Source organism: Budorcas taxicolor, chromosome 20, assembly GCF_023091745.1.
Source record: "Budorcas taxicolor isolate Tak-1 chromosome 20, Takin1.1, whole genome shotgun sequence".
Taxonomy (NCBI): Eukaryota; Metazoa; Chordata; class Mammalia; order Artiodactyla; family Bovidae; genus Budorcas; species Budorcas taxicolor.
Genome location: NC_068929.1, coordinates 44825467 through 44849624, shown reverse-complemented (window position 1 = coordinate 44849624; position 24158 = coordinate 44825467). Strand labels below are relative to the sequence as shown.

Here is a 24158-nt window from a genome sequence, read left to right as displayed (position 1 = left end):
GCCTCCCTGTCCATCACCAACTCCTGGAGTTCACTCAAACTCATGTCCATCGAGTCGGTGATGCCATCCAGCCATCTCATCCTCTGTCGTCCCCTCTTCCTCCTGCCCCCAATCCCTCCCAGCATCAGAGTCTTTTCCAATGAGTCAGCTCTTCACATCAGGTGGCGAAAGTATTAGAGTTTCAGCCTTAGCATCAGTCCTTCCAATGAACACCCAGGACTGGTCTCCTTTAGGATGGACTCGTTGGATCTCCTTGCAGTCCAAGGGACTCTCAAGAGTCTTCTCCAACACCACAGTTCAAAAGCATCAATTCTTCGGCACTCAGCTTTCTTCACAGTCCAACTCTCACATCCATACATGACCACTGGAAAAACCATAGCCTTGACTAGACGGACCTTTGTTGGCAAGGTAATGTCTCTGCTTTTGAATATGCTGTCTTGGTTGGTCATAACTTTTCTTCCAAGGAGTACACGTCTTTTAATTTCATGGCTGCAATCACCATCTGCAGTGATTTTGGAGCCCAAAAAAATAAAGTCTGACACTGTTTCCACTGTTTCCCCATCTATTTCCCATGGAGTGATGGGACCAGATGCCATGATCTTCGTTTTCTGAATGTTGAGCTTTAAGCCAACTTTTTCACTCTCCTCTTTCACTTTCATCAAGAGGCTTTTGAGTTCCTCTTCACTTTCTGCCATAAGGGTGGTGTCATCTGCATATCTGAGGTTATTGATATTTCTCCCAGCAATCTTGATTCCAGCTTGTGCTTCTTCCAGCCCAGCATTTCTCATGATGCACTCTGCATACAAGTTAAATAAGTATATAAAGCCAAATCATGGATTTTACTCAAGTATCTTTTTTATAATAATTTATATCTATTAAAATAAAATGTCTTATAATTGTGAATTAGTATTCTCAGTAAGAACTTTGAGCACCTTTTAAAATTTTTGTAAGGAAGTTCAGTTTTCCTTGTAAAATTTCTCATTCCCAAATTTTATTTATACTATGTGGGAAGGAAAATTGAATGCATTGCCTATAATGTATTTACCCTTTAAATTGGAAACTTTAAAAAATGAGACTTTTTATTTTGGAAAATCGATTGTCTTTTAATTTTTAATTAGTACTTTTTGAAATTGAGATGAAATGCACTTCACATAAAGTTAGTATAGCTTTCCTATACTAACGTGTCCAGTGACGGACATCGACAGGCTCCTGGTGGAAGTCTGGCATGCTGCAGTCCATGGGGTCGCGAAGAGCTGGACATGACTTAGCGACTGAACAACGAAGCGTTTTACAGTGTGCAGTCGAGTGGCACTTGCTGCATTCACAGTGCTGGACAGTCACTACCTCTGTTGAGTCTCAGATTCTTCTACTGTTTTCATATCACACTTATGCCTTATTAGTAACTTCACTGAGTTGAACACTGTTGAGTTCGCTCAGCAGATAACTGACATTTTACTAAATGATTTTTTTGTTGTTGACAGTCTGTTTCACCTCTTTCCTCTGCTGCCACCTTTCGGCCACTTTATGACTCCTTCACTCAGAGGGTAAATATCAAATAAATCTGATTTAACATTTTAGCAAGGCTATTTTAGAGAAAACTTTCATAGTAGGTATTAGAAGAAAGGAAGTAATTGACGGGTGGCTAAAGTACACTTTTAAAATGTTAAATGCTAACTTTATTTATTCAGAGTCATCCTCTCCATGGCTGCCAAAATGAGCTGGTTTTGTTCTGGAACATCAATGCATAGTGTAACAATAATGCCTTACCTCTGTATAGCCTTTTGTATGCTGCATGCTGGTTTTTTTTTTTTTTTTTTTTTTTAAGATTTGTTCATTTATTTCACTTTTTGGCTATGGTGGGTCTTTTGCTGCACCTGGCTTTCTCTGGTTGCAGTGTGCAGGCTTCTCCTTGTGGTGTCTCCTCTTCTTGAGGAGCGTGGGCTCCAGGGCAGGCAGGCTCAGTAGCTGCAGCGTGTAGGCTCAGTAGTTAGCGCTCGCGGGCTCTGGAGCACAGGCTCAGTAGTTAGTTAGCGCTCGCGGGCTCTGGAGCGCAGGCTCAGTAGTTAGTGCTCACGGGCTCTGGAGCGCAGGCTCAGTAGTTGTGGCACGTGGGCTCAGTTGCTGTGTGGCCTGTGGGATCTTCCCGGACCAGGGGTCATACCCATGTCTTCTGTGTTGGTAAGTGGATTCTTTACCACTGAGCCACCACGCAAGCCCCGCAACACTCGTTATTTCTGTTATTTCAGTCTTCTTGATTGAAGCCATCCTGAGGGGGTTGAGATGCTCTCTCATTGTGGTTTTCATTTGCCTTTTCCTAATCACCCCGGGAGAGAAGGCAATGGCACCCCACTCGAGTACTCTTGCCTGGAAAATCCCATGGATGGAGGAGCCTGGAAGGCTGCAGTCCGTGGGGTTGCGAAGAGTCGGACAGGACTGAGCGACTTCACTTTCACTTTTCACGTTCATGCATTGGAGAAGGAAATGGCACCCCACTCCAGTGTTCTTGCCTGGAGAATCCCATGGACGGAGGAGCCTGGTGGGCTGCAGTCCATGGGGTCGCGAAGAGTCAGACACAGCTGAGCGACTAACAGCACCACTACTACTAATCACCCACATCTTAAATTTAAAGCTTAGGAAGAGTGACAAGGCCATGAAATTTCTAGTTGGACCTTAAATCCAGAATCTGGGTCTTGTGGCTTCTGGTCCAGGGCTCCTTGAATTTTCCCAAACCAGCTCTCCTCTGTATGTGATGTATTAGGATGCAGAAAACCCTGAAAGCCTTTAACAGTGACTCACAGTTGTCCTTGTGCCAGGAATCTCTGGACAAGCTGTCCGTCGGAGATGGACAAGTCCCCACTGACTGTGGACCAGGTGGTGCCCTGCCCCACCTGGATGCCAGCCACCCTACAGAGAACCCACCTGAAGTGACATCCAAGCAGGGGCAGCAACCCGGGACAGGTAAGATTATTCTATCACTTACTAAGCTTTAGGGTGGGAGAGTAGAAGTTAACTAATAAAAATGTTATATGGGGAAAATTTCGAGGGAGAGAGATCTTCATAGGCTAGTGATAAAAGCTACCTGCATTTAACAACTTCACTAGATCACTGGGGCTGAGTTCATGGGTTTCTGTCTTCAGCCAGTCTCCAGCCTTTGCTCATTTTGTGACATGTACCTTAGTGAATGAGGAACAATATGAAACAAGAATATCCTGCCCTTCAGAAACTCAACACTCTGTTTATGTGAAACCAAATGTACTGAAAAATGGCAGGAAAAACCTCCACTGGGAAGTAAAGAATTAATAATTCTTATGTATTGCATCTATAGAATAGCTGAGGAGCCTGGAGAGGTCAGCAAAATGATTCCAGGCCTGTTTGACTGGTGCTGGCCCCGGTAGGCCGTCCTCAGCACTAACCCTAAGTCAGGTTATCAGCGCACCTGTAACCTACCCTGGTTAGGAAGCTGCACCAGGCCCTCCATGTTCGTCTACACCCATGACATCAGTTGTAAAGGCTGCTGGTCCTTCTCCCCCATAAGGCACCATAATTGAGCTGGTATGCTCTCCATTGTTGGGCGTTTGGGGGCTTTCCAAGTGAAGGAATATTTTGAAAGGTGACATCATGGACTGCTTCCATGTAATTTAATCTCCATCAGTAAAACCTTTTTGCATTACACACTTTGCACAAAAGCCAAATCGCTAACAAAATTTTAGGGTTTGCTCAGCGAATGAATCAATCTGAAAAACAGGCACACATCCCTTCCTTTTGTGTCATTGTTGCTTTTCCCTGTAGCTGGCACCAGCATCTGTGCGTGCTTAGTCACTCAGTCGTGTCCAGCTCTGCGAACCCACGGACCGTAGCCCGCCAGGCTCCTCTCCATGGGATTTCCCAAGCGAAAATACTGGAGTGGGTTGCCATTCCCTTCTCTAGGGGATCATCCTGACCTAGGAATCAAACTCGGGTCTCCTGTATTGCAGACAGATTCTTTATCATCTGAGCCACCAGGGAAGCCTCCTAGTTGGCACCAGCAGAAATGGGAAAGTCATACTGAAGGGAGTTCAAAAGATTCAGCAGATTACGGTTGCTGGAGGGAAGGACAGGGAAAAGAGATAGTTAGGGAGTATGGGATGGACAGGTACACACTGACTGCCATATTTAAAATGGATAAGCAACACAGTCCTACTGTATAGCACAGGGAACTGTGCCCAATGTTATGTGGCAACCTGGATGGGAGGGGAGTTTGGGGGAGAATGGATCCATGTATGTGTATGGCTGAGTCCCTTTGCTGTCCACCTGAAACCATTACAACATTGTTAATTGGCTGTACTCCAATTCAAAATAAAAAGTTTAAAAAAAGAAAATTGAGCAGAGGAAAGGAGGTTATATCGGGTCTCCGTGGGTATCCTGATGAACCGGTCTTATTGTCAAGTGGTCTCTGCAGAGGCCATGTGGTCAGGGTTTAGGTAACTGCGTGAGCTGTGGAGTCCACATCCTGGGGGGGACCCCTGGCCATGAACTCTCTGACCCTGCATATGCTGCTTACCACTCTGTGCCTCACTTCCCCACCATTCCAGTGCAGACGGTCACAGTGTTAGGAAGGAAATGAAGTGCACAAGAAGCTCTTAGCACAGCGCCAGGTGCTGCTGCTAAGTCACTTCAGTCATGTCCGACTCTGTGCGACCCCAGAGATGGCAGCCCACCAGGCTCCCCTGTCCCTGGGATTCTCCAGGCAAGAACACTGGACTGGGTTGCCATTTCCTTCTTCAATGCATGAAAGTGAAAAGTCAAAGTGAAGTCGCTCAGTCGTGTCTGACTCTTAGCGACCCCAGGGACTGCAGCCCATCAGTCTCCTCTGTCCATGGGATTCTCCAGGCAAGAGTACTGGAGTGGGGTGCCATTGCCTTCTCCGGCGCCAAGTGCTACTTCTTAATTACTGATCTAGGAACTTCACGGGGAAAGGCGTATGCAGTTAAGGTGACTTGCATGGGCAATGCAGAGTGACTATAACCTCTCTCAAGGCAAAAACTTTCATTGTGACTGAGGTTTTTGCTCTACCCTCAGACCCAGGGTTCATAAGGAAATGCAAATCTAATGTTCTTTTTTCTGCCTATTCCCCCACCTATTGTAAGATGCCATGTGCCAGAAGTGGACAGACTAACCCACGCATGTGCAGGCTTTTTGAGGAGCCGCCTCCAGGACAGAGTGGCTCTCCAGACCCAGCACGTGGAGGGACTTCACTTCCAGGCAGGCGGCATCTGTCCCTGTGCCTCGGAGAGTTCATGCTCTCTCTGGCTTCTCTGCTTTGATTCCCTTTTCTTCCTTGCCTTTCTCCTCTTCCTTGGCTTCTGTTCCAGATGTGCCCCCAGAATCCCACTCAAGTCCAACAGCCCTCTGTCTCCGATTCCTGGGATAATCTGACCTCCTCAGTCTCCCACACCCCTGACCCTGGTCAGGACACGCTGGAGGACAGGGCAGGCTTCCATATGTCTGGAGCATTCCATGTGTCTGCCTGAATCAGCCTCCTCTCCTGCACTGAGCAGTCAGTCCCTCAAGTTCCCTGCTGGGACTCTTTCACTTTACTCTGTGACTCCTAATCCAAGGCACAAGGCTAAACCCCCATGTAATCTGCGGGGGACTGAGTTGACTGCAGAATCAACCCAAGCTAAGGAATCAAATAGAACAGCCCACTGACTCCTGTGGCTTTTGCCATCAGAGGGTGGATGGTGTACAGAAACCCAAGTGCACGATTTCTGGTGTCCCCTTGTCCTTATAAATAACCAGAAAGGGCAGAGGCAGAGGTCCTCCTGCCGTCCATGCTGAGTTATTTTAGAGCCTCTAAAGCACGGTGGTATTTATTCGATGTGAGCACTCTATAATTTTAGAGACAAAAACAGGCCTACGTTTAAGCTGTGGGATGTCTTTCTAAAACAGACCAAAAAATTGAGACTGTTTACAGTTTTCTCTTGTTTTCATTGAAGTTTTCTGTTTTCTTACCTTTCACCCTGTGTCTCCCCCACCACTCCAACTTTTTTTTTTTAATTCTCCACCCAGGACCAGATGGCTCCCCAGACCCTCTCCCTTCCCCAGGGCAGAAGGGGGCAGCTCACCCTGACCCCAACCAGACCTCAATGGACACAGGACCAGCGAGGCGACCTGAGGACCCTGGAGGGCCAGAGTCTCCCAGGATCCCCAAGTCTGAGGACAGCACATCCCCAGGGACAATGGCAACGGTTTGTCCTGACCTCCATGAGATGAGAGCAGCTCCCAACGCCAGCTTGCCCTGCGCCGCCTGGAAGGCAACGACCCCCAGGGGAGCAGGACCCACGGCTGAGGGGGCACCTCTGACTGGTGCTGGGCTGCCACGAGACCTCACGTCCGGGGAGGAGAGCCAAGAGGGGGTTCCGGGTCACCATGCCAAGGCTCTGCAAACCTCAGTGGTCCTTGTCCCTGGAAACTGCCGGGGGTCGGCTCTGCCCCAGGGAACAGACTCGGGGTCTGCCAGTCCCCTGCAGGCTGGCCCGGCCCTGCCATTGCCAAGTGACAAGGCCCAGGAGGCATGTGGGGGTCCCTTGGGGCCCGGCTGTCTCGGAGGGAACGGGCGCTGCCCGGTGACGGACATCGACAGGCTCCTGGTGGAACCAGATGCCTCCGGAGCAAGACTTCCCTCCCTCGGGAAAGGGGACCAGCTGAGCAGAGAGCAGGCTGCCCAGGGGCCACAGCCAGCCTCAGGGAGTCCGAGCCCTGCCCCAAGGAGGCCCGGGGCGGCTGGTCCAGCCCCTCCCCCTCAGTGGGCCGGCCAGCCTTCGGTTTTGGATTCCATCAATCCCGACAGACATTTTACTGTGAACAAAAGCTTTCTGAGCAACTACTCTAGGAATCTCAGCAGTCTCCATGAAGACAGCACCTCACTGTCGGGCCTGGGCGACAGCACCGAGCCATCTGTGTCCCTCTCGTCCATGTACGGGGACGTGGAGGACTCGTCCTCGGACCCCGAGTCGCTCACTGAAGCCCCGCGAGCTCCCACCCGGGACAGCTGGTCCCCTCCTCGTCCTCGTCCTCCTGAGCCTTCTCACAAGGGAGACACGACGGAGTCCGAGGAGGAGCAAGTGGAAATCTGTTCCACGGATGGCTCCCCCGATCGACCCTTAGCCACTGCCCTTGCTCCTGCCCGGGTGGCTGCCTGCCCTGCCCTCTCCACAGCCCTGCCACCAAAGGACGGAGCCCTGAGCCAGGTGGGGGCAGAAGCGAGCCACACAGCCCGCTTTGTGCCAGGCACCTCCACCCCTCCGCAGCCACCTCCTCCTCTGTCAGACGTGAGCTCTCAGGAGGCAGAGCCACCTGAGGATGCAAGGGTCTCCCAAGACCACAAGTCCCCGAGTGAAGAGGACTCTGGGGAAGCCACCCAGCCTCCTCCGGGTACCAGGCCTGTCCCCAGCTCCCCAGGCACCCTCGGTTCTCCTAACATGGTGAATGGTTTGGAGTGTAACCGTTTGGATGACAAGACGCCAGCTGAGAAACAAGAAACAGATGTTCACACTGCTGAAAACCAAGCCTCCTTCAGGGCGTGTGTCCCCAAGAACGGAGACTCAGCTCTGGGAAACCTGCACATCTCCAGAGGTCAAGGCCCAGAGGACTTGCTGCCAAAGCCAAAAGCCATCTCCCGGCGGCCCCTCATGGCCTGGTTTAAAGAGATAAATAAGAACAACCACGGGACACATCCACAGAGCAAAACTGAAACGGAACAGTCCACGCTGCTGGCCGGAAGCCCCGACCCCAAGGCCCAGGTGCCGAGCTTCAGCCACAAGAAGCGGGTGCCTGTGCCAGATAGCCCCCCTCCTCGGCTGGACCTGGAGAATAAAGACTTGCCTGGGAAGAATTCTGTGGAAACCCTTTTGAGTAACTGTCAGAAACCCAAAGCTGGTCCTAAGCTGAAGAGATTGAGCATCAGAAGCAAAGGCAAAGTCAGCTCCGAGGCCCCGGCTGTTCACGCGGGGAAGTCAGGTAGCTCAGAGCACAAGAAAGCCCTCGTCTCGCCCCAGGCCTCCCACAAGATGCTTTCCAAGGTGGCCTCGCACCGGTGCCACACAGCCGGCCACGAGGAACCAGACACGACTGCCGCAGCTGCCCCCCAGCCTCCCCAGAGTGTGGAAGGCAAGGTGCCCCCTGGGACCCCGGGCTCCCTGAAGCCCTCAGCATCCGACTCGAGCATCAGGATGTTTGTTTCGCCCGTGACCACCCCCAAGACCCTTCCTGAGCAAGGTGCGTGCGGTAGGCTCCACCCGGCAGTGCCTGCAGAACCCAACCGAGGCTGCCTGGCTGCCCCCAGCCCTCCCAAGTGTGGTCCAGAGAGCAGGGTTCCCCTGGCATCCCCGGGGCCAGCAAGTCCCACAGCACCGAGGAGTGGCACATCCATGGTGGCCAGCAAGCGGGAGGTCCCCACTCCTGGGCAGGGTGAGCGGTCTGCGTCCAGCCAAACAGACTCCGCAGCAGAAGCAGCCCTGCCCGGGGTGACTGGTGACAAAAGAAGCAAAATAATTGCTGGTGGGCCTCCTGAAAGAACCAAGCAGCTGAAAATCATTGAGATCCCTTCTGAAAGGATGCCAAAGAGCACATGTGGTGACATGCCAGCTGAAGGGGACACACAGGGTGGGCTCTTGTCCCAGAGTAGCCATCAGGAGGAGAGTGAGGTTGGGCTCTGTCTCCAGCCAGGGGAGTCCTCCCCAAACCACCCGTCCTCACTCCCAACCCGGGTCTCCCAGGTGGAGCTGGAAGCGCAGCAGCGATCCATCAGCCTGGCAAGACTCTCCTCCTCTTCCTCCCCACAGCTGCTGGCTAGAAAGGCCGATCCCGGCCAGATGGCCGACGCCCTGGGGGTGCCCAGGAACGGCCCACCAGTGGGCCCAGTGCTGGACGATCATCCCTACTTCACGCCAAGGCCAGCGACCAGGACCTACTCCATGCCAGCCCAGTTCTCCAGTCTTTTCGGCAGGGAGGGCCATGCCCCACAGAGCCCAGGGCGTGCCCCTCGGGACGCCCAGATCCCTGGCACCAGCGGGGGCCTCCTCGAGGCCAAGGTGTCCAGAGGCGCCATTCTCAGCCTGGCTAACGGGCAGGGTGTATACAGTGTAAAGCCCCTGCTGGAGACTTCAGGGAACCTTCCAACAACAGACGAAGCAGATGTCCTGTCCACCCAGGAAACCAGCTGCCAGCTCACAGACAGAGTCACAGTCACCAGGAGACATCACTACTCCCCACAGAACTGGCCCCATGAATCCACCTCCTTTTTTTCTGTGAAGCAGAGGATCAAGTCTTTCGAGAACCTAGCCCACTCTGACCGGCCCGCAGCCAAGGCCGGGGCCTCCTCCTCCTTGTCAGTGAGCTCCAAGCCTCCCATTGGGAGGCGGTCGTCCGGCAGCGTGGTTTCTGGGACCCTTGGCCACTTCAGTGACCCAACGGTGAGGTCACTGAGACGCAGCCTGAGTTCCTGCAGCGAAAGCCAAGGTGAAGCCGCCACCGTCGTCCCCCCGATGACCAAGTCCCCGTCCAGCATGACACTGGCCATCTCCCGGCAGACCCCAGCAGATGCCCGTAGCAAGGGCACTGACTCAGACCCCAAGAGACCACCTGGTCCTTCGGGCATCCCTGCCCCAACTGCAACCCCCGCCTCTCCCGCCAAGAGGAACAAGTCCTCGGTGCGTCACACGCAGGCCTCACCTCTGTCCCGCTCGAAGCTCCAGGAGCTGAGAGCCCTGAGCATGCCCGACTTGGACAAGCTCTGCAGCGAGGACTTCTCGGCGGGGCCACCCGCTGTGCTCTTCAAAACCGAGCTGGAAATCGTCCCCCGGAGGTCACTTGGCTCCCCTGCTGGGGGCCTCACTGGGTCCACTGCCCTTTCATGCCCCAGGGATGGGGCAGAAAGGGCCTATCCCAAAGCCACTGACCCCAGAGCATCCAGTTTAACCCATGATGTGGGTGAGACCACCCAGGATCTGCCTTCCGGAAGAAGTTGGTCAGTTAAGTAAGTGTCCACTCTTCCCCTTTTATGTAATTTTTTTTTTAATGGATTAGTTCTAGACTTTTGGAAAAGTTGCAAAAATAGTGCAAACTTCCCATCTACATCTCACCTAGCTGCTCAAGTTAACATCTTTCATAACCACGGTGCATTTGTCAGAAGTTAACATTGAAACAACACACAATTGCTCAATGACAGACTTTATTCAGATTACACTGAATAAATCCCACTAACATCCTTTTTCTATTCCAGCCAATTTTTTTTAAATACTGGAAAAACAAAGTGCCTGCAGGGAAAAGTGTTTCCCAAAATGTTGCTCTAAAGAGAGGCTTTTGTAGGACAGGGCACTTTGCAAAAACACAGAGCGAGAGAGAGCGAGCGAGAGAGAGAGAGAGCGAGAGAGAGAGAGAGAGAGAGAGAGCGAGAGAGAGAGATGGTAGGATAAGGAAACGGGACCATCGGGGGAGGATTAGAACCTTTGAAAGTGACTGAAGTCAAACAGGAAACTTCTGGTTAAAAATATTTCACTGGAGCCTACAGAATATTTAATATGTCTGAAAGTTTCTGTTCAAGGTCAGCACTGGTCCCCTAACATCTTGGAGGGATCCTAGAATCCATAGGAATTCCCACTGCTGTTGGCAGTGAATGAAATTCCTGTTGAGCGTTTGAGCTTCTTCAGGTTCAAATGGAGTTCTGACCAAAAGAGAGCATGAAAACCAGAAAATAACCTGCAATGCGGTAGAAAAGAGATCATTCTTAATGCACCCCAGCACAGTGGCGAGGTTTTTTCCTTGAACATTCTTCCAATACGTCTGTGTTCTTTAGTCTGCAGCAGCTCCTGGTCTCAGCAGGGGACCAGCAAAGACTGCAGTCCATTCTGTCGTCAGTGGGGTCCAGGTCTACGGTCCTCTCTCTCATTCAGGAAGCGAAAGCACAATCAGAGGTGAGTGAAAGAGAGAAAATGGGGAGGTGCATCCCTGTGTGCGCAGGACTGAGTCCCTTTGCTATTCACTTGAAACCACAACATTACTAATCGACGATCCCTCAGTACAAAATAAAAAGTTTAGAGTCTGGGGGTAAGAAAAAAAAAACACTACAGAAAACACAGGAAGATGGGACTGCTGCCACCTCGGTGCTCAGGCGTGTGCCACAGGCTTTAGAGGACCCGGGAGAGCCCTTCTCCCAAGTCCCGTGTGGCAAGTTCAGCAGCTCAGTCTGATCTGTCTCCATAGCCTGCAGCTTGTTTCAGAAGCTCACTTGTGTTTAATTTTTCAGTGCCAGATTGGTGTTTTAATCTCCCAGGAGCAACTAGTTACCATCTTCCCCACCCACCCCCACACCTGGAGTTTGTCTGCAGCAAGCACTTCCAACAGGACTAGGCACGTTGGAACGGTGGGGGAATGTCCATGAGTACCTCTGTCCACCTAAGTGGATATAACTGCCTGTCAAGGGAGCCACCTGCTGGGGAAACGAGAGTTAACAGCTGTGTAGCCCTACGCTGGGGCTTCCCTGGTGGCTCAGATGGTAAAGAATTTGCCTGCAGTGCGGGAGACCTGGGTTTGATCCCTGGGTCTGGAAGATCCTCTGGAGAAGGGAATGGCAACTTACTGCAGTATTCTTGCCCAGAGAATTCCATGGACACAGAAGCCTGGTGGGCTACAGTCCATAGCGTCACGAAGAGTTGGACCCAACTTAGTGACTAACACACTCCCACCCTGGCCCCAAACAAAGAAAAGGATTAGTCATTACAAGTCAAGTCCGTCAATAAATTGGATGTGACAGTAAACAATAACAAAAGAAACCATGGGTTCATATTTAGAATACTTCTCTGAAGCATGTTAATTTCTCAGAAGGATTCACTAAGATTTGAACCCAAATAAATGAATATTTTTTATCCAGAGGAAAAGCAAATATGAACAATTTTTCTTGAGTGGTAATATACCTGGTCACTGATACCACCTGAGAGCACCATTCCAGAAATTCTAACATTACCCAAAAGGGTACCCAGATGTGACGTTGGCATCTAACATGGAATGAACCAGAATGGAGAGGAGATGGGGAGGAATAGAGATCAGTCCCTTTCAGCTTCTACTCCCTTTGGCTTCTCTGTCCCTGGTTTGGTCTGTGCGGTTAGGAAACATCTTGAGACACAGGGCATTTTTTACTTTCAGGAAGAGGGACTGTTCCATCTGCTCCCTTCTTTCGTCAACTTGTTACAAATGATGAAAGCCTTACTCTTGGATTTTGCATCAAGGTGGCTCAGTGGGTTCATACTTTGCCAGGCTTTTTGCTCCAGACATGTTAGATACGAGGGGAAAACCAAAAAGCCTCAACCAAGCTCACACACTTGAGAGGCACATTGTCAGGGACCACAAACACAGCAGCGACTCTGGTGTGGACAGCGTGCTGAACGCCACCCTGTGGTCATCTCCCAGCCTCCCTCACCTCCTCACCCTGGTTCCATATTCACCACCAGCAGCTGTTGAAGATTATTCCGACTTTGATCAGAATGCGGCTTTCTTTTGCCTTTTTTCTTATTGTCTTCAGTTAATTTTGGAGAGGAGCTTTGAGTAGAAACGTGCTTTCTCTGCCATCTTCAGAAGTTTACTACCTTGCTTTTTTCCCAATGAGTATGATCCGCAGGTGTTGTGCGCTGTGAGAGACTGAGTCAGGAAACAGCTCTGATCTTGACACTTCAACACGTGCAGATCTTGGAGAGCTCTTGAGGACCATCTAGCTTCGCTGATGCTGTGCTAACCTTTTTGGAGAGGCAACACTTAGCCTAGCAGTCGGTCTCTAGCACACTTGTACAAACACAACTAGAGCAAGAAAAAATTAGAATAAATTAAAATTTTGGTGATATATCCCAGAATGCAGAAGAGTCTCATTCTTAAATCTTTGCTCCAATAAGGTATTTAAATATCTGAGCAGTATTTCTAGTTCACCATCCCATTTCCCAGAAGCAGCACAGAGATCATTTCCCAGACCACATGTTCCTGTTTTTGTGAGAAACCCTGATCATCACTCCTCTCCACTGACCAGCATCTGAGTGTATATACGCTTGAAACTTGACCATGAAGTAGACATCCCAGCCCCCCAAAGTTCTGCTGGATATTCTAGTGTCAGCTTAGGTTTGAATGAACCTCTTTAGAGTGGTGTAAAAATGCTTGGGATTACTCTTTAGAACTCATACTAAACCCTGTGTTTTTAAACATTGGTTTCTTTGCCCAGCAAAACAAAGAGGTGGTCTTCTCTTTCAACATTTTCACTTTCTCTGTTGCAGCCAGCCTGGTTAGATTCTTTTTCTGTTGCTGAGCTTGAGAACACCTTGAATTGATGGATTATAAATCAATTACTTCAAGGGAAACCTAGCAACGCAGCTCTTTAAAATGATGCTGAATCATATCTAGCATGGGGGCAAAGAAAGTCGAAGGAAGTCAAAATTCAGAATAATTAGCCCAGATAATTTTAAAATCTTTATTGCAAGGTACCTTTCAATTGATGCTTAAAACACAGGAATGTCTTCTGCTATTTAACCCGAGGACTCAGTTACTAAGAATGTTCTAGTCCCAGTGAGTTGACAGTTTTATATATAAAATACTTTGGTTTTTTTTTTCCATTTTTTTCAAAATACTTTGTGTTTTTTAACTGCCAATTCATTCATTCTACCTAAAATCCAATGAGCTGAATATGGTGGGGTTGAGGGGGTGTAAAACTTATGGCTTCAATGTGCTCTTATCCTCAATGTGCTCTTATCCTGTCTTGGCACCTATACTTCTGCTACTGACAACATGGGCTTTGCTCAATTGTAGACTGAGAAAACTAAAGAAATCCTTGCATGATTGAATTATGTGCTATGATCAGATTTGGGAACACACCATCTGGTGTTGAGAATGGCTTCTAAGTGTCCCGTGTCCCTGCGCCCATCCTGGTTCATATGACCTTCCCAGTGGTCCTAGAGCTATAAGATGGACCCTTGAAACTCTGCATAAGCACCACCCAGGAAGAATGCAGGGTATTTGAAACGGGCCCTCCACTCCCAATACTGTGTGGAAACACGTAACCACCAGCGTTGGCAGCGACAAGCTCCGCAGTACTGTGGGGAGGATGTGTTCAAAACTTCCTTACTCCGGCACAGGAAATATATTGGTTTCTGTTTCTTTTCACCAGAACAAAGAAGATATTTGCTTCATAGTCTTGAATAAAAAAGAAGGCTCAGGTCTGGGATTCAGTGTGGCAGGAGGGACAGATGTGCAGCCAAAAGCAATTGTGGTAAGTGACAGTGTCGAGATGCTGTCGGGTCAGTCCTGCAGCAGCCTGAGAACTTAATCAGCACAGAATTCATGGCAGTCGATTCAAAGAATGGTGACAGGACACCGCCCCCCCCCGCCCACCCCCCTTCAAAACAAAGTGGGGAAAGTGGTATGTAATGTTCTCGTTGACAAACACAGGCACTTTTAACAGCGAGTGACCTAAGACGCTGCTGCATATAAACAGTTGTCTACATCCTCATATTCACTTAAACCTTTTATTGGTTTAAGATGGACCTTAGAACTAATGAACCAAAACTTGCATTTGCTTTTAAATCTGTTTTCTCAAGATTAAAATTTTACATCACTCAAGAAGCCTCTGAAACCATTAGGGAGGTCAGCTTCCTTGGGCGAGACCCAGTCCTGTTCATCTTTTATTGCCCCATGGAGCACCAGTATTCTTGCCTTGAGAATCCCATGGACAGAGGAGCCAGTCCATAGGGTTGCAAAGAGTTGGACATGACTAAAGTGATTGGGCACACACATGGAGCACCAAGGCCCATTTTAGATGCTACTGCTGAGTCGCTTCAGTTGTGTCCGACTCTGTGCAACCCCACAGACGGCAGCCCACCAGGCTCCGCCGTCCCTGGGATTCTCCAGGCAAGAACACTGGAGTGGGTCGCCATTTCCTTCTCCAATGCATGAAAGTGAAAAGTGAAAGTGAAGTCGCTCAGTTGTGCCCGACTCTTAGCGACCCCACGGACATGGACTGCAGCCTACCAGGCTCCTTCATCCATGGGATTTTTCAGGCAAGAGTACTGGAGTGGGTTGCCATTGCCTTCTCCGATTTTAGACGCTAGCAAGAATGAAACTGCACTGAGGTGCTGCTGCTGCTCTTATTAATCCTGTTTCTCACATGGAACGTTTTTGGTAAACCGAGTGTTGGTATCGCATGGAAAACTTGCCATCAGAAACTTATTTTACTACAGCTTGGTGCTTTTGCTTTTTCTGGACGTCATAAGTGAATTTGGCTCTGTCCTCCCCTTGTCGCAGGTCCACAGGGTGTTTTCTCAGGGGGCGGCTTCTCAGGTAGGGACTGTGAGCCGAGGGGATTTCCTGCTGTCCCTCAACGGTGCCTCACTGGCTGGCTTAGCCCACGGGGACGTGCTGAAGGCTCTGCACCAGGCACAGCTGCACAAAGAGGTCCTCCTGGTCATCAAGAAAGGGAGTGATCAGCCCAGGCCCTCCAGCCGGCAGGAGCCTCCCACAGCCAACGGGAAGGGCTTGGTGTCCAGAAAGACCAGCCCCCTGGAGCCTGGAACAGGTAAGAAACAAGTTCAGCAACTGCGGTGGCCTGAGCTATTTGTGATGGTTTTGGTGAGAACGGCACTGATTCCTCTGAACAAGAAAGAAACTCTTCCTGTCCAGATGCCTCCACAGTGCGGGCGCGTTCGTAGTCTTCCCTCTGCTCCATTGTCTTGCTCTTATTCTAGAAAACCGAAGCCCTTCCCAGTACAAGCAAATACCTTACTTAGCAGATCTTGTCATGCTTAACCTTTGCCCTTGCACTGTCTCAGCTGTTTGGTGTCCTTTTTCTCTTTCTGGCCACATGGCTTGTGAGATCTTAGTTCTCTGACCAGGGATTGAACCCCGGCTCTGGCAGTGAAAGCACTCACTTAACTACTGGACCACCAGGGAATTCCTTATTTGGTGTATTTTCAGTGGAATTCTGGAAACTTAAGCTGTCAAAGGAAACCACCGGGCACTCAGTCCTAACAGCTTTCAGAGTTTGTAAGACTCAGGAACTCAGATACAGAAGGCTGTCCTGAAATTTGTAATCATTAAGTATTCCTATAGCAGCTTCAGGGCATCTGGCCTTGAACCAGCTTTAACAGAGTTACCAAACTACACACACGTTCAAGGCATAAATTTATTTCTTTGTATTCCTATTCTTCAAGATCCCCCTGCCCAGGGCTCTACCAGATCTGATATGCTTTACCCATGATAAGGTGATTATGCCTTATCAAGCACTGACTACAGCCCACTTGGACTTAATGTTAGAGGTGCCAAGGAAGCTTTTAAAAATCCTGATGCCCAGGAAATCCCCAGGTCAATTAAGTCAAACTCTGAGAGTAAGGGTGGGGTGAGGGATGGGGGCTCAGTATCTTTTCAAGGTTCCCAGGTGATTCCAGTATGGGCTCATTTTCCTGTTTAACTGAAAGCAAAATGACCTATTGAAAACGGTGCCCCTCCCACTGTGAGGAAGTTTCTTTCAGACCATGTGGAGTGGCCTTTAAACCACAGGAATGGCCGTTATATTCAAAGGTGGCGATGCTGCTGGTCTCAACCCCAAGTGGACAGTTTAATCTGTCTGTGGTCCTTCCCCTGCCCCCCAAGCTATTAAGTGCCCTTTCCACTCAACTCAAGATATCCTTCACTGGTACAGTACTGAAGGGAAATAAAAGGCAAATTTACAATCTGTATTCAGACCCCCAAGATAGAGTTCAGCCAGGCCTCTCCAAACTAGCACACAAAGTAGGCACAGGCTTTTGCTATGGAGTAGGCATCACCACGGAAACACTCTCCCCATAGTGGAGCCAGGAGATAGCAATGAAGACAGCTAGTGTGTGATATAGACAACCAGAAGCAGGGGTACCCCTCACAGGAGGAGGACGGAAGCGCCACGTCTCACTTGAGGCCTGGCATTTGGGTATCACAGGTTGTCAGAACCAGACTGTGATGTTCAGCCGCCAAGGCTGGCAGGAAATCAAATCTGATTCCCGAAGCGTGACTTCAGTCTACCCTGAGATGTGCACTGAGTGTAGGGATTTCTGCCTGGGCAGCAGTGCCTTGTCTGTGCTTGCAGAAGGTGCTTAGGCGAGCAGAGGGGTGGGGTTGGCAGGAACACAGCTCCAGGTGTGGGGAGACCAACCTTAACATTGGTGGACAGGACTTGAGAGTGCTCGGGGAACACGCTGGGGGGCCCTGGACAGGCAGGCCCTCAGATCACTGTCATCAGCTTTGCAGACACATGCTTTTGCTACAGGGAGAAGCACGGCTGTGCACGAGGCTCTGTGTGTTGAAGTGCTGAAGACCTCGGCTGGGCTGGGCCTGAGTCTGGATGGAGGGAAGTCATCCATGTCTGGAGATGGGCCCCTGCTTGTTAAAAGAGTGTACAAAGGTAATCTCCCAGAAACCCCAGTCCTCGGCCCAGTGCCTATTTTCTCTATGTGCATGTCAGTGCTTTCCATCTGGAAATCAAGTTTGTTTTAAAAATTTTACCATGTTTTTAATGCTGACATCCAGGGTTTACTGCATCAGCTCTGTCGCAAGCATTTCACACGTGTTGCTCATCCACATGACAGTTATATAGCATGGGTACTGTTATCATCCCTGTTTTACAAAAGAAGAAACTGAGTCACCAGGGAGTTACACAGACACCTAAGGTCACACCGATATAAGTGGCCAAACCCAGCTTGAACCCAGGCTGTCTGCTCCAGTGTCTGTGCCTCCAGCCTCAAGGCTGTATCCCTGACTCCATGTTCCTGTCTCCGTGTTCTTACTTACCATTAGCTGTATGGACGTGAATACAGCAAGCTAAGTGATGCCATCAGAATTGCCGGTCAGGGGTACTTAACATTCGTCAAGGTCATATTCATTTAAAATTGCAAATGCTGGATTTCAAGAAGGTAATATGTGAGCCAGTAGATATCACTGAAATAGTTGGGGCCAGGAGGTCTCTTCATGAACTCAGTGTATTTTATGATCTTGGACAGTTCTCAAAATTCTCTCTCTAGGTCCCAGAGCTGAGCAGTTATATTAATAATATAATTATACTAATGATTTGTTTATATATACCCACATATGCTATTTATATATGAAATATTTTATATTACAATACTGATTTCATATATATAATATATATTTATATTGATATTGTTAATATACTTATTCAGCTCAGGAATCAAAAGAGATTCTTGGGACTGCCCATGATCACAAAATGAATTATTCAAGTCATGAAGAAATTTCATCTTTACCAGTGATTCTGACAATATCTACTGCTCCCATCTTACTTTCTTGAAGTCTGAAGTGAAGTTGCTCAGTCGTGTTCAACTCTTTGCTACCCCATGGACTGTAACCTATCAATCAGGCTCCTCTGTCCATGGGGATTTTCCAGGCAGTAGCACTGGAGTGGATTGCCATTTCCTTCTCCAGCAGATCTTCCCGACCCAGGGATTGAACCCAGGTCTCCCGCACTGTAGACAGACGCTTTTACCATCTGAGCCACCAGGGAAGTCCAACTGTAAACAGTGGTGGCCGGAAACAGGCTGTTTGCTCACGGTCCCTGGGGCAAGCAGAGGACAGGCACAGACCAGGAGCCGAGCCTCTGCCGTGTGGTGTCTAGACGCTCAGCACCAGGAAAAGGGGCAACACTGCACCTGTTAACTTGGCAGCAGTGGGTCACAGAGAGCCAAGTTCAGGAAAACGTGAGTTTGACTCTCAAGAGCGCTCCTAAGCAAGAGCTGTAAACAAAAGGATACAGAGTACATGAGGAAATCATCAACAGACACGATGAACAGCAAAGTCCATAAAAAAACTGAGGGAGAAAAATATTATCCATGAAAAGACAGGAGGGTATTCAAAAGAAGCAGGCAGATACATTAAAACACCCACAAAAACCCATTAGCAGAAACAAAGTCTGAAAGTATTTAAGTATTCAAAGAAAGTATTTAAATTAATGAACAGAATTAAAAATATACTAAATCCTTAAGGAGAGAATTTATGAAAATCAAGGAAGAAACCTTAAAAACTGCAGCACAATGGAATAAAGAGATAAAAATTACAAAAGGGTATTGAGCGATAAGGGAGAATGAGGAATGCCAGATAAAGCAAAAGAAATATTCAGAGAAGTCATGACTGTTGAAAAACAATAGGAGTATTCAGGCATAAGAAAACCTAAAAAAAGCACACAGCAAATTTGCAGCTGGCTCACTACAATCAGACAGGCAGCACCAATGAAGAGGAAGATGATGGAATAATGAATGGACTGAGCCTAAAACAGCAAGATGGGGATGTTTAGGACACGCACAGTGAAGAGTAACTGTGATCAGTCACAGGACATGAAGCTTCTGCCAGCCAAGAAGCTCACCCCTCAATAAGGTGTTTTTGGCCTGTGAGCCAAAAGACCAGGGGCCAGATAAAGCAGCACCCAGGTGGAGACCGGGAGGCCAGGCCCAGGAATTTCACAGCATCTGCAGCACCAGAGTGGAAAAGCAGCCCCGGGAAAGATGAGTGCCCCTGAGATCTCCTCGCAGAGCAAAGACGATGTCCCGGTATCTTCCTGGCCTCTGTCTAGCATCAGGCTAGAAATCCATGAACACTCTGTAAGTGGACAGAGAAAAAGGGAAAGATGCACCTGTTCCACAGACAAGCCTTGCCAGTGCTCTTGTGTACAAGCCTGTAGATTTATTCCTGGGAAAAGGCAGTCAAAGATTTCTGAATATTATATTGCTCCCTCCTCTTGAATCTTTCTGGAGACCGGTAAAGCTAGTTTCTTTGTTCAGGCTTAGCACTCTACCCAAAGATTTTTTCTTACCTTTATTTTACTTAAAAATTTAATGTTCCAGAAAAATAAACGACCCAATCAAAAAATGGGCCAAAGAACTAAATAGACGTTTCTCCAAAGAAGACATACGGATGGCTAACAAACACATGAAAAGATGCTCAACATCACTCATTATTAGAGAAATGCAAATCAAAACCACAATGAGGTACCACTTCACACCAGTCAGAATGGCTGCAATCCAAAAATCTGCAAGCAATAAATGCTGGAGAGGGTGTGGAGAAAAGGGAACCCTCCTACACTGTTGGTGGGAATGCAAACTAGTACAGCCACTATGGAGAACAGTGTGGAGATTCCTTAAAAAATTGCAAATAGAACTACCTTATGACCCAGCAATCCCACTGCTGGGCATACACACCGAGGAAACCAGAATTGAAAGAGACACATGTACCCCAATGTTCATCGCAGCACTGTTTATAATAGCCAGGACATGGAAACAACCTAGATGTCCATCAGCAGATGAATGGATAAGAAAGCTGTGGTACATATACACAATGGAGTATTACTCAGCCGTTAAAAAGAATTCATTTGATTCAGTTCTGATGAGATGGATGAAACTGGAGCCGATTATACAGAGTGAAGTAAGCCAGAAAGAAAAACACCAATACAGTATACTAACACATATATATGGAATTTAGAAAGATGGCAATGACGACCCTGTATGCAAGACAGGAAAAAAGACACAGCTGTGTATAATGGACTTTTGGACTCAGAGGGAGAGGGAGAGGGTGGGATGATTTGGGAGAATGGCATTCTATCATGTATACTATCATGTAAGAATTGAATCGCCAGTCTATGTCTGATGCAGGATACAGCATGCTTGGGGCTGGTGCATGGGGATGACCCACAGAGATGTTATGGGGCGGGAGGTGGGAGAGGGGTTCATGTTTGGGAACACATGTAAGAATTAAACATTTTAAAATTTAAAAAAAAAAAGAAAAAGAAAATTTCCAATTTAACCTTTCAAAATTAAAATTTTATGAACTTGTAAAATAAAAAATAAAAATAAAAAATTTAATGGATACAGATTTTCTGTTTATCTGGGTTTCCTATGCCTTTCAGCCCAGACACTAAAAGCAATACAGCAATATTCAATTTCTTATATCAATCTAATACAAAAAAATTCTTTGAATAATAAATGAATTAAATATTACATTTCCCAAAAGCTCTCTTGAAGGTCAGGGATTTTATTGATGAAAAACATCAGTAAATAATTACTTGTAATCTCTTGTGTGAAGCAGCAGCCATCAAAGTAGAACATCATCACTATTACCGTCTGGGCTGCTTTACAAAAAAATTTTTTAGCACTTGGCAAAAAAATTTTTTTGCTATATTTGGGCTGCTTTGAAAATGTTTCTCTTTTCATCATTTTACTAAGAATATCAGTAACACAATAAGACAGGATCAGAGGCATGAAGACTGGAAATACAGGAATGTAGTTTGTCATTATTGGCAAATTATATGTTCTTCCTTCCTCACTGGAAAAAAGCTAAGAGAATCAAATGTCAAGCCAATATAAACAGTTCACCAAGATTGCAGAATTCACAATCAACATACAAAAAAGCAACAGAATTTCCTGTATATCAACAATAACCATTGTTTTAAAATCCTAATAGAGAGGATTACATAAATATCATACAAAAACACACCATAAAAGTGTATAATTTATATTACACATATATATATTATATACATATATAAAATGTTTAACTTCTAAATGGCAAAAAGTTTCATAAAAATCTAAGCAACTAGAAGATATTTGCAATGTATTTACATCAACAAAAGGCTAATTCCAGAATATATAACTATAATTCAATGAGACATAAAAAATAAAGGGAAAATCTGGGTAAATGAAATGAACAGAAAATAGACAAAAGTTAAAATCTAAATGGTCAACAAATAAGAGGGAAGGATACTCAAACTAATATTAGTTATTGGGTGAAAATTATAACTACTAGGAATCATCTTTTTAAAATCAGGTTGGCCATAAATAAGAAATCTCATAATATGATGTGTTGGCAAGATGTAGGGAAAGGAGAATACTCATACTTTCTTGCAAAAGTATATATAATGGTACCTCTCTCTGGGGAAGAATTTGGCAGTGCTTGCTAAATTGGAAGCTATGAAACAGTTTAAATTTCTATCTGTAGCAAAATGATGAGTAAAATACATTACATCCATTAAAAAGGAAAACTATGCAGCGATTCAAGAAGCAAGTAGGATCTACATCCATTAACGGAGACCAGCTCAAAAGCCGCGCTGAACGAGAGAAACAGCTAGATGTGCGTTCAGTACTGTAAGCCACCGATGTGCAGGAACAACTGAAAGGAACCTCAAAGTGTGCTACACAAAAACTATGCAAGACGTTTTTGGGAAAAAAGCATAAAACCCAAGACAACAATGGTTTAAACAAGAAGGTTTACTTCTGTCTCGTGTATAAGAAGTCCAGAAGCTGGCACAACCTCTGGTGTGCACAGCACTGAGTGGTTCAAGGACTTCATCTGCTTCGTCTCATTAGATCTGTGTAAAAACCTAGTGAGGGAACAAGATAGGTAAACACCATTTTGCAGATGAGAAAAATGAAATTTTAAGAAACCTTAACCTGCTTGAAGTCACAGACTTGAGACCAAACCAGTGTGACTGCCTACAGCCCCTAACTCACAGACTCCTGTTTTGATTGGTTGGAATCCCCATATCCTTAGACTCAGATGAACACCCAGAACCTGCCTGGGGCCTTTAGTTAATATTCCTAGAACAGGAAATATGCTAACACCGTGTTAATTAGGTCTGTTAGACATCAGTGCTTTAAGACTTCCAAAAATGTGTATCTTGAGAAAGCAATGATTAGGACTAACTCAGTCTCCTTGTTCTTTGTAGGCCTGGCATCGGTGAGGACTCAACTCTTTTCTGATAACAGTATCTGTCTGTCATTAACAACATAAAGTGTTTTGTTCTCGAGTGGGTTGCGTTTGAACTTCCTTTCTTCCAGCTATATTTTTATTATTTTGTCAGTCTTTATAATCAACTATCTCAGATAATAACAATGATTGACAAAAAGATCTGCTCAGTATTTTGAGATCCAATTAAACATTTGAGAAAATTCTTTTCAAACTTAGGTATTTTTCTCTTTCAATGTCCTTTCTTCTGTGCATTTCTTCTTTAATATGATTGTTTCAAATGTTAATGTGCAAGAGTATATAGAAGGGGATGCCAGCCCTGTCTTTTCCAAAGTTCATCAACTTGCCATAACATACACAGAGCTTCATGGAGAAATATGTTAAGCTTTGTTAAGTAAAATGTATCTTTGTGGGTCACTGATGAGTATATAATTCTCATTAATTCTCAGCATGTTGGATATATCAGCCAATATCTATTAACAAGTAAAAGCTGAACTTGTTTTTTATTGGTCATTTGGATTTTTGATGGGTTGATTATTGATCTGGAGATCTTTAGCCCAGCTGAAGAGTAACCCCCATTCTATTTGTTGACTAAATACAATGAAAATATCTTCCCCTAGTCAGTTGATTATGTTTAGGGGAAGAGGGGTTACAGACTTGAATTTATGTGGTCACATTTCTTTTTCTGAGTATATGCTTTGTGTGTCTTAAGAAAAATTTCCTTCTCCTAAGATTAAAGGCAGCACATGGTTTAGAGATTTTTCTCGCTAAAGTTTTTAGTTTACTTGGAAATTATTCTAGATATTATGAAAGTTCCCAGCTATCATTCTGTATTTATTCTCACAGGTGGTGCAGCTGAGCAAGCAGGAACAATAGAAGCTGGAGATGAAATTCTTGCCATTAACGGGAAATCTCTAGTGGGGCTGATGCATTTCGATGCCTGGAATATCATGAAGGCTGTCCCAGAGGGACCTGTGCAGTTAGTAATTAGAAAGCACAGGAATTCGTCATGCAGCAAGCACTGGTAGTGACACTAACAGTGCTTGTTACTTTTTTTTTTAACCTGGAATCTCCTTTTCTCAATTTCTTTCTTCGGCAAATCAGAATGACTTCTCTAAACAGTGGGTTCCTGAAACAACAGAGAAGCACTGGTGCGGGCAAGACTGCCAAACTCCCCAGCGCTTTTGCTCACGCATGAAGCAGCAGCCATGGAGCTGAGCTCCTAAGCCTTCTGCCTGGATCACTTAGGCTGGGAGGGCCCACTTCGTCCCAGTGCCTGTCCCCTCCTGTCTGCCATGTTTCCTGATGGGGACACAAGATGTGGCATGCCCTTCTTTACTTGAAACATTCAGTGAGACCTCCAAATCCTTCCTCCCACC

At 46.9% G+C, this 24158-nt stretch overlaps 1 protein-coding gene across 1 annotated transcript in view; it reads left to right on the top strand.

Annotated features, from left to right (window-relative positions):
- The window catches only part of PDZD2 (PDZ domain containing 2), a 266122-nt gene extending 241964 nt beyond the window's left edge, over window positions 1-24158 (top strand). Inside the window, exons 18-24 of the mRNA XM_052659129.1 lie at window positions 2814-2958; window positions 6049-10015; window positions 10835-10952; window positions 14180-14281; window positions 15313-15583; window positions 17306-17440; window positions 23626-24158. Of these exons, the coding sequence (XP_052515089.1) occupies window positions 2814-2958; window positions 6049-10015; window positions 10835-10952; window positions 14180-14281; window positions 15313-15583; window positions 17306-17440; window positions 23626-23807 (4920 nt within the window). The 3' untranslated portion in view covers window positions 23808-24158. The remainder of the gene's footprint in view (window positions 1-2813; window positions 2959-6048; window positions 10016-10834; window positions 10953-14179; window positions 14282-15312; window positions 15584-17305; window positions 17441-23625) is intronic.